Source organism: Nyctibius grandis, chromosome 2 (assembly GCF_013368605.1).
Source record: "Nyctibius grandis isolate bNycGra1 chromosome 2, bNycGra1.pri, whole genome shotgun sequence".
Classification (NCBI taxonomy): domain Eukaryota; kingdom Metazoa; phylum Chordata; class Aves; order Nyctibiiformes; family Nyctibiidae; genus Nyctibius; species Nyctibius grandis.
The window spans coordinates 20,132,041-20,146,468 of NC_090659.1; the positions used below are offsets into that span (position 1 = coordinate 20,132,041).

Here is a 14,428-nt window from a genome sequence, read left to right on the forward strand (position 1 = left end):
GGCATCCAGCACAGGGCTAGTCTTGAGACTTCCCACTCCCTCCGCTCTTTCTGATATGTTCAAGGTAAAGGAGGAATAAACTACCAGTTCCTTTGGAGTACTATTATTCTGTGGAGGAGTATCTTCCCTTAAGTGGCTAAACACTTTCGGTCCTTTTATGCACTCTTCTGTCCCAGTATTTACAATATTTAAGTTTTCTTAGCTTGCAAAAAAACCCCAAAACAAAACAACAAACCAAAACAACCACCACCCCAACCCACCGTCTAGTTCTCCTTTGCAAGTCTCTTGTCCTCCCCTTGCTGCCCCAAGTGCTTTTCCTGTCCTTCTGCATACTCTGGGAAATTGAAGTAGGAAGAGAATCTGTGCTCTGCTGGTCTCTCTCCTGTTATCTTTTTAACACTTCAGTGTAAAAACTGCCTGTGCTGTAAGATTCAATAGTACATGTGTGGAAGTTCAGAGAAATCTTTTTTTTTTTTTTCCCCTCCTAGGGTTTGCTTGCAGTTTTTAAAAATAGAAGCATAACAGAGGTATTGCCTGCAACAGAGTACAAAAAGAAAACATAAGCAAAGATTAAAGTGCTGATCTTCTGGCACTTAAGAAATGCTTTTGAAAGAGTCATACTATTAAGATAGTATTCTGAAAACGCTGTATCAGTATACATGTGATTTTAAACTTTTGAGATAATGCTTGCTGTACGTGAAATTAGTATCAGCTGTGTTACCTGGCATTTGGAAAAAGGTTTCTGAGTCATGTACCACGCTTGGTTGCTCTGCCAAATTAGGAGAAAAAAATTCAGTATTTTTTTCATAGTTCTCTAAATTACAACTGATGGGGAGACTGGCTTACAAAAGTGCTGTGGGTTTTTCTGCAGTGACATCTGTGGAGTGTATATATAGTAGGTTCCCAAGCTGGAAGCCAGAAGAGTATGTGGGAAGTGTGAAGGGGGGATGGGGAGGGGAGCAAACAAGAAATTCAGACAAAAGGAAATTGTTGATGCCAGTCAATGCCTTTTCTTAGTGATATTGATAAATTTCTGCTGCTGTTCAAGCAGTCTAAATTATTCTCCTTCTGACTCTGTTTCCTTTTGCTTTTCTCCTGTTGCCCGGAAAACATGAGTGGAATCTAGTAGGACAAGAGGCTGCTTTTTCATTGTTTTGTCGCTCTGTTGCTAGCTATTGTCCTCTTGGCTCAGGCAGTTCATGTCAGTCTTTGTGTGGAGTAAGAAAAATGTTTTTCCTTTTTTCTTTAAAGATTAAATTTCTAGACTGCATAGATTGCTTTTATTTGAAAAACAAGCAGTGCTAACTTAGGAGTGTCTCCCACCAACTACTGTATTTTTGCTTGCGATGTCACCTTTAGCACTGTGTTCATTCGGATGTGCGTATTAGATTTGTGGGCTAGTTTGGTGATAAAGCAGTCTTGAAATCTAGTTTCATTTTTTTAATGTCCTTTGTTTAAAACAAAGGAACTCTAAGTAAGACAGTGCATTTAACGAATTTTTCTGTCAGGAATAAAAAACCGATCGCTGACAATGTTGTATGTTTTCAACAGCTGGAAATAGAGCCAATTCTGCTCTTAAGTAGGAGCAGAGCTCTAACACCTGGTAAGGTAAAGCAGCCTTGAGCAGTGTCACTGAGATCTTGTCCGTTGCGGCTGACTTAACTCTCTTCTTTACTACTTCACTGACTGTTTGTAAATGAAGATTGTTTTTGAGGCAAATTCTTGAAACAGAACTGAAACGTGACTGTTTGTTGGTATGAAAATGCACTCCTGGATCCATAGGGTAGTGCAAAAAACGAGTCATTTGGTTCTCTTGTAAGTAACAGTTCTTGCAGGTAGTATTTGTACGATCCTACTTCTTCATTGCCTTTATTTTTGCTGTACTAATTAATTATATGGTGGTACAGAAAATATATTGAAAATGGAAGATACTGAAATTGTTTGATTATCTGTGTTTTTTTTTTCTTTAGGCATCTATTAACAAGCTAAAAGTGACAGAACCATGGCTCAGTTTCCAACACCTTTTGGGGGTAAGTTGTTTATAGTGCATTCTGAACGATTATTATATGCAAAAGCTCTGCATAAATCTTTTGCTTTCCGAATATGTTCTGTATGGAAGTGTTTATGGGTAATGTATCTTTCTGAGATGATAGTTTATCTGTTTTGTGATGTTTTTTGCAGGCCCATTAGAGAACAGACATGAAATTTGCAGAGACATCTCAGTGAAACAGAAGAGCTGTGCTGTATCCCTTTTTTGTGCATTGATCCATTACAGTCCTATGGTTTGTAACTGTAGGGCAGATCCAGGCCACTCAACCACTGGCAGTAAGGCATAGCCTTGTTGTGCACTAGTCGTGGCTAAGAGGTGGATATGCTTTTTCTTTGAGGATTCCTAGACTTTTTCATTGCTAAAAAGTACAGCAGATGCCTTTGGATGCTATCACTTCAAATTTCTTTTCCTTTTTGTACCATAACCCATGTTTAGGTTAGAACAAAGGTGCTGCATGTTTTACCTCTCCGTTTATAACAGGGGAAGGTATAGCATCTTGAGCTTCAGTCTTTTTGAAGGATCCAGGAAGGGCCCTGGTAGTGCAATAGAGACATTACTTTTTGCTATTCACATGAAATACATTTTTGAGCTCAGTTTTGCAACCAATCTTAAGAAAGATCACAAAGATAAATTTCAGTACTGAGACCTAGTAACTGGTTTGGTTCCACTTAAATGTTGCATCTGTTAAGGCCTATTCTCTGGAGATGCAGATATGATTCTTGTTGTGTGTATATGTATGTTTCTGTATACATATATCATAGAATCGTTTCAGTTGGAAGGGACCTTAAAGATCATCTAGTTCCAACCCCCCTGCCATGGCCAGGGACTCCTTTCCACTAGACCAGGTTGCTCAAAGCCTCGTCCAATGCGGCCTTAAACACTGCCAGGGAGGGGGCATCCACATCTTCTCTGGGCAACCTGTTCCAGTGTCTCACCACCCTCACAGTAAAGAATTTCTTCCTAATAGCTAATCTAAATCTACCCTCTTTCAGTTTAAAACCATTCCCCCTCGTCCTATCACTACATGCCCTTGTAAAAAGTCCCTCTCCAGCTTTCCTGTAGGCCCCCGTCAGGTACTGGAAGGCTGCTAGAAGGTCTCCCAGAAGCCTTCTCTTCTCCAGGCTGAACAGCCCCAACTGTCTCAGCCTGTCTTCGTAGGAGAGGTGCTCCAGCCCTCTCATCGTCTTTGTGGCACTCCTGGACTCATTCCAACAGCTTCTTGTCCTTCTTATGTTGGGGGCCCCAGAGCTGAACACAGTACTCCAGGTGGGGTCTCACGAGAGCGGAGTAAAGGGGCAGAATCATCTCCCTCAACCTGCTGGCCACGGTGCTTTTGATGCAGCCCAGGATACGATTTGCCTTCTGGGCTGCAAGCACACATTGCCGGCTCATGTTGAGCTTCTCATCAACCATCACCCCCAAGTCCTTCTCCTCAGGGCTGCTCTCAATCCATTCTCTGCCCAGCCTGTATTTGTGCTTGGGATTGCCCTGACCCACGTGCAGGACCTTTCACTTGGCCTTGTTGAACTTCATATATACACATAAATAGACACATAAATATGCATACACACACACAAAAGTGTGTATGTATGTATATAAATATACATGGAAGTCTAGTTTTTGGGATCAGACATAGCTAGGAACTAAATTTGTATCTGGTGTTAGTGTTTCAGTGGGAGACCTCAGGAAAGACATGCTACTATTCAGAGCATACCATTCAGAGTATGTTGTTAGGGAAACCCAGTTCTTGTTAAACGTAATTGACTGGATGCAATCTCTGCCAGTCTGAAAAAGTTCATGAAGCACAACAGAAGCAGCTTCTCTTTGCCCGTGGTAGCTAGAACAAACGTATAATTGGAAGCTGCCATTCATAAGTCCAGCTCTCTGGAATTAAATCTTGTTTGATGTCAGACTTTCTCAGTTTGGGAGTGAAACTGGCTGCCAAAAGCTTAGATCAAATAAACTCACTGGACAGCCTCATGTAAGATACCTTTTCAGGTTGTGTAAAAAGTTGTGAATAGCTTCATTTCACCGTGATTTTCACAATTAAGAGAAGTCATGTTGTAAATGAAATCTGCTCATTCAGACTGAAGTATTTCCTTTTGTTTAGAGTTAGGGCTGTGCTTTGCATGCACACATATTTAAACATATACATACATTCTTAATGGAAATCTTGTCTTCAAAGCTTCTCCTCTGCCATCTTCAGAGAGTTCTCGTTGCATTACAGATGGATAGCAGCTTTCTTTTTTCGACTTTATATGTTACCATTTGATCTTGCATCTGTTGTCCAGGATCCTGTTACCTCTAGTATATGACTTTAGGAAGGACAGAATTTACTATTTCTTCTCAAACAACTTTTCTCATCTGACTGCTCTACAAAGAGGAAGTTGAAAAAGTGTGTGGATAATGTAGTTTCTGGAGTATCTTTAATTTGTAATGTGGTGGGAGGGAAGTTTATGATATTCATACTTGAACCAGGTCTACCAAGTGGTATCATATCTCCTCTTAGACGAGTAACAGCAAAAGTCTAAGATTGCTGTAAGAGGAAACAAATGGTGTAAAGAAAATTCCAATTTTTATGGGGAAATTTTACGATCCTTTCGAGAATGCAGTGTTTTCTGTTACCTGTAGTCACTAAACAAGACACAGAGGAGACGATTTATGCAGTCTCCATCCTGGGAGAGCCCTCACTCCAAATGTGCAATATCTGGTATCCCTCTGCTTATGAATACCAATAATGGTGTTTTTGGTTTTATTTAACTTCCTTTCTTTTTAAAGAATCTTTCAACTTGGCTTGGGAAATAGGTATGGAAAGAGCACAGCACCCAATATTTAAATTGGGGTGACTCATTGATATTCCAGAACACTGCCCGTTTTAAGGATGACTAATTAAAAAAAAATAGACATGGTAGGGTTTTTGTAATTGTTGGGAAGAATGTGGTATGCTTGACCTTCTGTCGACTCATCTAGGAGAATAAAATGCCCATTTCATGTATGAGAGCCTACTGCTTCACTTTTGCAGATGAGGTGATTGCTAGGCCATGTAGAAAAAAGATGGTTAGAGGGCTTGCTGCTGCATTCAAGAATAGCTTGCTTATGAGTCAGTTTTGTGGTTTGGTGACTGCCTCCTTTGTCAAATATGTTGAAAAGCCCCACGAACTCTGTATTGGCTTCCAGGATCTGAAGCAATGGATGATGTCTTGGGGTTGGGTAAGATCCTACTTCATGACCTCTCATAGGTCTTATTGTTTCCTCAAATAACAAAAGATGGAAATGAGGCAATGCCAGAGATGCCATTCATACTTTTCTGACTGAAGAGGCTACTAGGCTTGCTTGGTTTAACATTGTCTCTTTTGATGTTCGTATCCCACAAAGGAGATGTACTGTGGCCAAGAAGGCCAATGGCATCCTGGGGTATATTAGAAGGGGTGTGGTCAGCAGGTCGAGAGAGGTTCTCCTCCCCCTCTACTCTGCCCTGGTGAGGCCTCATCTGGAGTATTGTGTCCAGTTCTGGGCCCCTCAGTTCAAGAAGGACAGGGAACTGCTAGAGAGAGTCCAGTGCAGAGCCACGAAGATGATTAAGGGAGTGGAACATCTCCCTTCTGAGGAGAGGCTGAGGGAGCTGGGTCTCTTTAGCTTAGAGAAGAGGAGACTGAGGGGTGACCTCATTAATGTTTATAAATATGGAAAGGGCAAGTGTCAAGAGGATGGAGCCAGGCTCTTCTCAGTGACATCCCTTGACAGGACAAGGGGCAATGGGTGCAAGCTGGAGCACAGGAGGTTCCACTTAAATTTGAGGAAAAACTTCTTTACTGTAAGGGTGACTGAACACTGGAACAGGCTGCCCAGAGAGGTTGTGGAGTCTCCTTCTCTGGAGACATTCAAAACCCGCCTGGACGCGTTCCTGTGTGATATGGTCTAGGCAATCCTGCCCCGGCAGGGGGATTGGACTAGATGATCTTTCGAGGTCCCTTCCAATCCCTAACATTTTGTGATTCTGTGATTCTGTGATACTGTTTCAATACCAACCAAATCTCCATCTGGAAGAGTAAATATTGACAACCATTTGTTCTAGTTACAGGGAATCCAGAGAAGAAATCAACAAATTTTGTTTTAAAGTAGTTAATAGAATACACTTTTAGTTACCTCATGCCATAAGAGTTTTTAGTTCTGGGTTTTATTGCCTCCTTTGTGGAAGGATAGGAAGAGCTGGGTTTTTTTGCTGCTGTTGTGTTTTTTTGGATCTGGAGTTTTTTGTTGTGGGTTGTTGGTTTTTTTGGTTTGTTTTTTTTTTTTGGTGCTAGAGTCATGCATACCTCAAATTGAGAGAGACCAAGCCTGCAAATCATTGCAAATTTCATTTTTTTTTTCCTCCTCACATTATATTCCAAGAAATTCTCCCTCTTTGTGTAAGCTGCCACATCCAGCCTTAGGATCTTAAGCTGGAGTAGGCATGTTTCCAATACAGGGAGATATTCAACTGCTCCTAGTTGGCCTAGATTAGTTGACCTAGTCTGCATATTGGTCATAAAGTCTTAATTAACACCATTCCTTTCCTCCTGTCAGGGGTTCATGAGAAGATGGGGGAGATAATTGCTTACATGAACTATTGTGTTTTGGGATGTTCATATCCAAAGAGTCCTGTTTCATCCCCACAGGGAGCACAGCTATGAAATCTGTTTACAGTGCCTCCGTGAGCTTAATCACTAAAATTCTGGGATTTTTGGACTAATCTTAAAATGTCCTTTCTTTGAATTAGATACTGTTAGCTTGTCTGCTTCTGTGAGGAATCACTTTTTATGAGGAAAAACTTCTTTACTTTGAGGGTGACAGAGCACTGGAACAGGCTGCCCAGGGAGGTTGTGGAGTCTCCTTCTCTGGAGATATTCAAAACCCGCCTGGACGTGACCCTGTGCAACGTGCTCTAGGTGAACCTGCTTTGGCAGGGGGTTGGACTAGATGATCTCCAGAGGTCCTTTCCTACCCTAGCCGTTCTGTGATTCTAGAAATACATAGGTTACCTGAAAATGAGATGATAATTTTTTACCAAGAATGTAGCTTTTCTTTCATTAAGAAATCCACCATTTAAAGGAATGTTTTTCTTCCCCTTGTCCATTTCGTTTTCTCTCCAAAGCACATTTTGCCACATGAAAGTAGATTTTAACTAGAAGAAATTCAGGAGTCAGGAAATTCGCATGTTTTTTGTAACTGCTGAGTCTGATTCTGCCTCAGCATGAAAGCAGTTCGAAATACTTGCTGTAAATATTTGTGGACCTTATTACCTGAAATTTAATCTCTGAGAATTTAGTGCTGAGACAGAGTGAATGCTAGATCTCCTCTTTATTTTTCTGTAAGTCTACATTTTATCTTTTAATATTACTTCAATAAAACAGTGATTCTGTTAACTTAGGTGCCTTCATGTCATTACATTCCTATACAGTAGGAGTTACAGGAAGGTGCACCAGTGCAATGTACTTCTACAGATGTTGAAATCATTGTTTTTACTGGTTAGAAATTGTTGAGACAAGCCTGAAGCACAGTGTTGGAGAATTCATTGGAGGTATCAAGTGGAAGCTGAGATATGTTTGCTCTGAATACAAATAATCTGAGGGATGAAAGTAGAATGTCTGTAAGAGGAGAGGAACTGCTGCAAAAATGGAGGTAGAACTGGAGAAATCATAGTGGAAGGATGGCACTGTAGAAGGGTAGTAAATCTCAGCGTAAACTAAATATTCACCTCCAATTTATGAGTGTGGTGTGAAGAATCTGGTCTGTGTAACACATTCTTACTCGGATTTCTCATTCTCAGAAGAATGAAGCAGCATGCTTTCCTGTGCTATTGTTGCCCATGAAAAATATTTACTATCTGGTTGAATCACACTTCCTAGAAAAGTGAGGAGTTCTCTTATAATAGTGCAAAACTACATAGTACACAACTGATTATTTGAGGTACCTTTTCAGTTAAAAGAACTTGCATTTCAGCTGGATGTGCTCTGAGAGGCAAATGACCTCCCATCCCCTAAATATCTAGTGTTATGAACTTTCTGCATTATGTCCTCTGGTATGCTGATGTTGTCTTTTAATAGCCCATTTGTAAGTTTGATTTCACTTTGAGTAGCCTGGTTGCAACTTAAATTTTTGTATGAGCCAGATAAGTAAATCAGTGCTCAGCAGTCATCTTAGTTTGGTAATACTTAGTTCTGCTAAGTCCTAACTGGCTATTTAAGGATTCATGGAGCTTTCAACTGTAGACTTCAGATGAATGGCTTCTGTATGCATGTTGTTTTCAGAGGTCCAGTATGGTATGATATAATCATACTCAGAAATAAAAATAGCGTAGTTTTTAGATAATGTTTCTTAATTTCATTTCTCTATTTCTTTTGAACTAGGCAACCTGGATATCTGGGCTGTTACTGTGGAGGAGAGAGCTAAACATGATCAACAGTTCCATAGTCTGAAACCAATATCTGGATTTATCACTGGTAATGAAATAGTTTTCACTTCTAATTTAATTTAATTAAATCCTAGCTAACGAGCCTAAATACGTACAGAGTTGCCTGGGAGACATTTCGGCATAAGAATTTAAAAAACTGAACAGATCTTACTCATTTTGTATCCCATTTTTCATACACCTTGCCACATCAACCCCATCTTTTCTGATATTTTTCTGATATTTTTCTGATATTTTTCTGATATTTTTCTGATATTTTTCTGATATTTTTCTGATATTTATCAGCTGTATACTTGGTTTATGTCACTTGATTTTTCTGTAAGTAGGATTAAAATTATTTATAACTGTGGCTCTATAAAGCAGTTCTATTGTGTAGAGCCAGCTGATACTTAAAAACCGTAGAGTTAGAATTCAGGACATGGAATCACCCTGATGCCTGGTAATATTTATAGTGCTTTGAATGTGTTCAGTGAATTAACTCACAGTACTGAGTCTGGCTGAGATGGAGTTAACTTTCTTCACAGCACCCTGTATGGTGTGCTGTGTTTTGGATTTGTGACTAAAGTAGTGTAGGTAACACATGAAACGTTTTGGCTATGGCTGAACAGTACTTGCAAAGCCTGAAGACTTTCACTATTTCTCACTCTGTGCTTCCCCCAGCGAGTCAGCTGAGGGTGGGCAAGAAGTTGGGAAGGGGACACAGCAGGGACAGCTGACCCAAACTGACTAAAGGGTTATCCCATACCATCACGCTCAACAAGAACTGGGGGGGTGGCTATTGTCTTCCAAGGTAGCCATTGCTCAGAGACTGAACTTGAGGGAGGTGGTGAGTGATTACCTTTGCATCACTTGGGTTTTTTCCTACTCTTTCACTTGTTAAACTGTCTTTGTCATGACCACCAAGTTTTCTGAGTTTTCTCACTTTTGCTCTCCCTGTTCTCTTCCCCATCCTGCTGGGGGGAGGGAGGTGAATGAGTGGCTGGGTGCTTAGCTTCTGCCTGGGGTCAACCCACCATGCTAACATACTAATAGATTAAGAAGTCTGTTTAAATAAAGATGTATCAATTTAACTGAAATCTGTTTCAGAAACCGATAGTTTAGTTAAATTGACATGGATGACCTCTTTAAAAAATCTAAATGGCAAAATTGATTTAAGTTGTGGGATGAAAAGCTGCAAGTAAAGGACTTGCACTGATCCTAATAAGTTTTCATTGAACACCACTAATTTGCTTTGGTTTTAAAGGCCTACTTTTTTTTAGTTTATTTCGTTGCATTTAATTTTCTTTAGTGCGATCTAAATTCTGCTTAATTGAAATGAAAGATACAGAAGTGTTTTACCTTTCTTGCTGTCTGATCAATCAAGACGTTTTCCAGAGTGTGAAATCAGAATTGGATTCTTAGGAGAGTGTCATCACAGCCATACATGCCTCCAAGTATACAATTTGATTGTTTCTGCTCCTGTAACATGACAGATACAAAATGTTACTATTTTTATTGGCCTCCTTTGATATTTAGTGCTATTTCTAGTCTGTTTACAACTTTGCTTTACAGGCCACAATATTTCCAAGTGCCTAATCCTTTTGTAATTGTTTTGCTATCCTTACTTTTAATTGATAGTTGGAAAATGACTTTGAAATATACCATTGCTTTCTTTAATGGTGCCTTATCAGGTTCACAACAGGGTAAAGACCACTTTATTTAATTTGTGCCAGCTGACTGCCATTGTATTTCCAAAAAATCTAAGATAGAGTTTATATTGATACATACTTTCTCTGGAAGAAAAAATTTTCTTGTTCTCACGAGGCATATGATTCCTGAAAAGAGAGCCACTAACAGATTAGGGACTGTGAACCATGAGTTTCCCATTGCTCTAAATGTTTATGCCCTGTTGACTTCATGTGGTACTGACTGTTGCAGACTTAAACAGTACGTGCTTGTTGGAAATACCTGCTACGTTTGCAAGTGACAAATAAGTTTAAATCTGATACTCTGTTACGTATGTGTAGCATTAAGTATTTATGGTTTTACTGTTGCTTCTGTTTTAGGTATTTTTGACTCATGATTTTCTTTTTCCTCTTGCAGGTATTTTTAGCATTTTCTGAAACGATGTCCTATTTATTTTACAGGTGATCAAGCTAGAAACTTTTTTTTTCAATCTGGGTTACCTCAACCCGTGTTAGCACAGATATGGTGAGTATATGGGAGGGGTGGGAGAATTGCAGTTATGTCACAGGGTGAAATTTACTGGTACAGACTTGGACAGTAACTGTATTTCACATTCTGGGGTTTAAAATCACCTATTTAGTTCAGCGTGCTTTTGAGAAGTCTACAAGGCAAATATGCTTTGTAGTATGTTTTAGCTGAGTTTTTAAGTTACTGGTTCAGTTATTGGAAGTAGCCGTCCTTCTGCAAATGGCATTTTTGAAGTTGGCGATTTGCAGCCCTCATTTCAAATTACTAAATGCTTTCGATTTTATTAAAACATACTAATACAACTGCTAAGCACAGTAATTAGTATTATAAATCTTCTAATGGGAAAGCCTATGCAAGATTTGCAAAATTTGTTGCAAAAATGAGGACTGCCATAGACTATTTCCATTGTAGTTGGAGATAAAGCTTGAAAGCTTGACATTTTTACTATTCCTTGGTGAATTTAGACAGATCAAAATCTGCATTGCTGTGTATTATACATCACAAGCATTTCTACAGTCTGCCAGTTTCTTCATGGAGGATTGCAAGTGTTTCTCTTCTAAATTATATCACCCTGCTAGACTCGGACATGCTAACTTGCATAGATTATTCATAATTTACATTAATTATATTACTACTAAAATTTTTTTTTTGGTGCTAGGCAGAGTGAAATAATACTGGTTTTCATTCTAGATTGGAAGAAGGCAGCAACTTCCCTGTTAACTGTTTGAAAGAGAGTAGTTTATTGCAGTCATAAAACCTTTTTGTTGTAGTAAGGACTTCTAAAGGCAGAATCTTGCTCTGACTGGAGAAAGAAGACAATTATTTTCTTGCAAGAAAAACAATTGCTTTGGAAATATGCGTGCCTAAAAGAGGGGCTAGATTTACATGGCTTTTAAATAAAGAGATTATTTTCGTTCAAATTATGTTCAACTTAACAAATATCGAATCTGGTCTGTTTATCTTATTTGCTGAAGACTCAGTGAAAGTTCAAACGTCCCTTTGGAACTTCTCTTGCCTCTTAATTAAACAAGGAAAGAAGTTTTGTTTTAAACAAGACATCCTTTCTCCAAAAATGTTCCATAGGCATTAGCTTTAAATAGGTGTTAACAAAACTAAACAGTTGTAAATAGTCTGACTAAAAAATCTCTTCCTCTCTGAATTATTCAGTTTTTCAGCCTCTTGAGAGGGAGAGAATCATTCCACTAGTTCTGTAGTTGTCATAGAGACAAGACCTGAACTTGAACATTTTTTTAAATAAAGCTGAACTAAAACTTATTCATTCTGCTTTTATAAATCATAAAAAAGCATGCAGACATCCCTTTCTCGCTGTCTGTCTTCTTTTTTCGATCATCTCTGAATTAAGAGAAGTAAATATTTAAATAAAATTCTAGATCACTGTATATATTCCTAGTTGAAGTTAGAATAACCAAGTAGGAAAATAGTTGCATAGTGGTAGTAAAACCCCTTAAAAAAAAAAAGGGGGGGGGGGGGGCGGAGAAAACGCAACTTCTTTTCCCACAACTCAAATGATTTAACTCTTTTGATCTATGAGTGAGTGTTTGCTTGTAACCTACCACAGATTACTGCTGTCGCACAGAAACAATAGATGTTAGACTGTTCAGTGGCCAGAAGTCTTTTGCAGGCAGCAAAGGATGTCACAATATGCTCAAGGCTGCACTGAAAAATGTGAATCATTGTTTATCTTAGGTCCCAGGGGTAAGATCTCGAAGTGGCAAGCTTGCTTTGTAGATTAATAGCAATATTCTAATGTTGTCTATCTAAATCTCTATTAACATTAATTTAGATCTGCGAGTACTTTCATAGAGGGAAAAGTTCTGGAGTAAGAAGCCCAGAATCTCTGAAAGAGATACAAGCTGCATAAAACTTATTTTCTATCAGTATTCTTTATTTCTTGTTTTTTTTTTAGATAGCATTTGATTATTCAAGGGAGAGAAGTCTTTAAGGAAGGAAAGTTGTTACTCTGAGTTAGAGCAACTTGTAAAACTCTTTAAATTAATTTTCTTATCCTAGAAATATGGAAGTATTTTGGAAGTGTTTTCCTATTCTTAATGAGTCTACTTACTTTGAATACAGTTGATCATATTAATCTGTCTGCAAGACTGGAGCCTAGCATTTGTTTCATAAAGGATTACCTACAGCTGTATGTAGACAAGCTTATGATAATACAAAGTTTCATCTGTTTTGTTGGCTGTGGAAGTACTTGTATAGAAAAACACAACTGGGGCAGGAACTGCGGGGGCATTGGCCTACTGAGTGATTGGCCGTACTGCCTTCAGAGCTCTCTGCAGAAAAAGCAAGCCCTCTCTCTGAATTTCCAAATGGATTATCTCATGAATGGGAGAATTTTGTTGGCATAAGTGAGCAATATAAGGATTTTCACTGTCTTATATTTTAATTAAAGTTGAATTGCTATTTTTGTATCATGAAAAAATAATTTTCACTAGAACTTCAAGAAATGCTAGCTAGCTAGCTGAAATACCAGTTAAATGTCTTCTGCCTCAAGAGCTGCTTTGAGAATATTCTGCAGTCGGTGTAATTGTTTTCTAAGATGATACTCTAAGGAGTATCTTATTTTAATTTCTGCTATTAATCAAAGTTTCCCCAGAATTCATGTTCCTTAAAAATAGTAGCTCCGTGGTTTTTAGCATTGAGAATTCCTGGGTCCCTTCTACTCATCATTCATTTAAGAAAAAAGAAGTCTCTGGGACCTCAGTGGAGCAAATTAGTGGAATTATTATGGTCTGTCATGACAACTTCTTTACTGTTCTACCCTTTACTAGCTTTGGAGTCTGCCAGGCTGGTAATCTGTTAAATAGCCTCTAAGTGGGCTTTGAATTGAGACTGCTTGGAAGGTAACTGTTTTTAAGTAGGCAATAATCTGGCTTTCTTCTAAAGCCCTTATGAATGGTGGCCTCAAAAAGCATCTTCTCTGTAGCCTGTCTCTCTGGAATTAAACGAGAACTAAAATAATCAATGCCATCTGTTTTTCATGCCTTTAGAGTTACTTACTTATTCAGGCCAGACTAAAGCCATTGGTTGACTTACCTATTTCTGACATACGCTTCCCTCACAACCTTCTTAAATTTGTGTCCAAGTGTGGGAATGAAAGATTATGGGCGACCGTTCTGCGAGTTGTAACTCTTACTGTACATGCATTGATTAAGTGACTGATGCGAAAGACCTAATTTCTCCCATTATGGCTGAGTTTTATAATGCAATATGGGATTGTATAATCTAATATGGGAATGTAAAGCTAAATAAATCCATATTTTTTTGAAGTGGAAGGAGGTTTCTTTATTTTAACACTGTGTGCTATTTTTATGGAGATAGATGTCGTGTAGGCTAACCATAAGCATATTTGATTGGAAAAAACCTGTGCATGCTCAGTTTCTGTGCCTCATAAATGCAAAAATAATCAAGCTATCTTTGCATTCTGCAGAAAAGAGGAGAGAAAGGAGGAGGAGAAGATCTGTAAGGGAAGAATTTTGTCAGCACCTGAAACCTAGCATTGTGATGAAGCCCAGTGCAGCTATTCTCATTAGAAAACCCCTGTTACAAACACAGGCCCGTTCTATAAAATATGATAAATATTTAGTCAATGTTTAATCCATTTACTGCCCTGCACTGGTTCCGGCCAGACTTTAAATGAAAGAAATTTAAGAACACTACATTCTTCCAAATTTCATTAGAAGCAGAACAGTGAAATTAGGTAG

At 38.7% G+C, this 14,428-nt stretch overlaps 1 protein-coding gene across 2 annotated transcripts in view; it reads left to right on the forward strand.

Annotated features, from left to right (window-relative positions):
• Positions 1-14,428, forward strand: part of ITSN1 (intersectin 1) — a 150,784-nt gene that overhangs the window by 30,848 nt on the left and 105,508 nt on the right. For both annotated transcript variants that reach the window (XM_068425074.1, XM_068425073.1), the window contains exons 2-4: positions 1,971-2,030; positions 8,440-8,532; positions 10,628-10,691. In XM_068425074.1, the coding sequence (XP_068281175.1) occupies positions 2,003-2,030; positions 8,440-8,532; positions 10,628-10,691 (185 nt within the window). In that variant the 5' untranslated portion in view covers positions 1,971-2,002. The remainder of the gene's footprint in view (positions 1-1,970; positions 2,031-8,439; positions 8,533-10,627; positions 10,692-14,428) is intronic.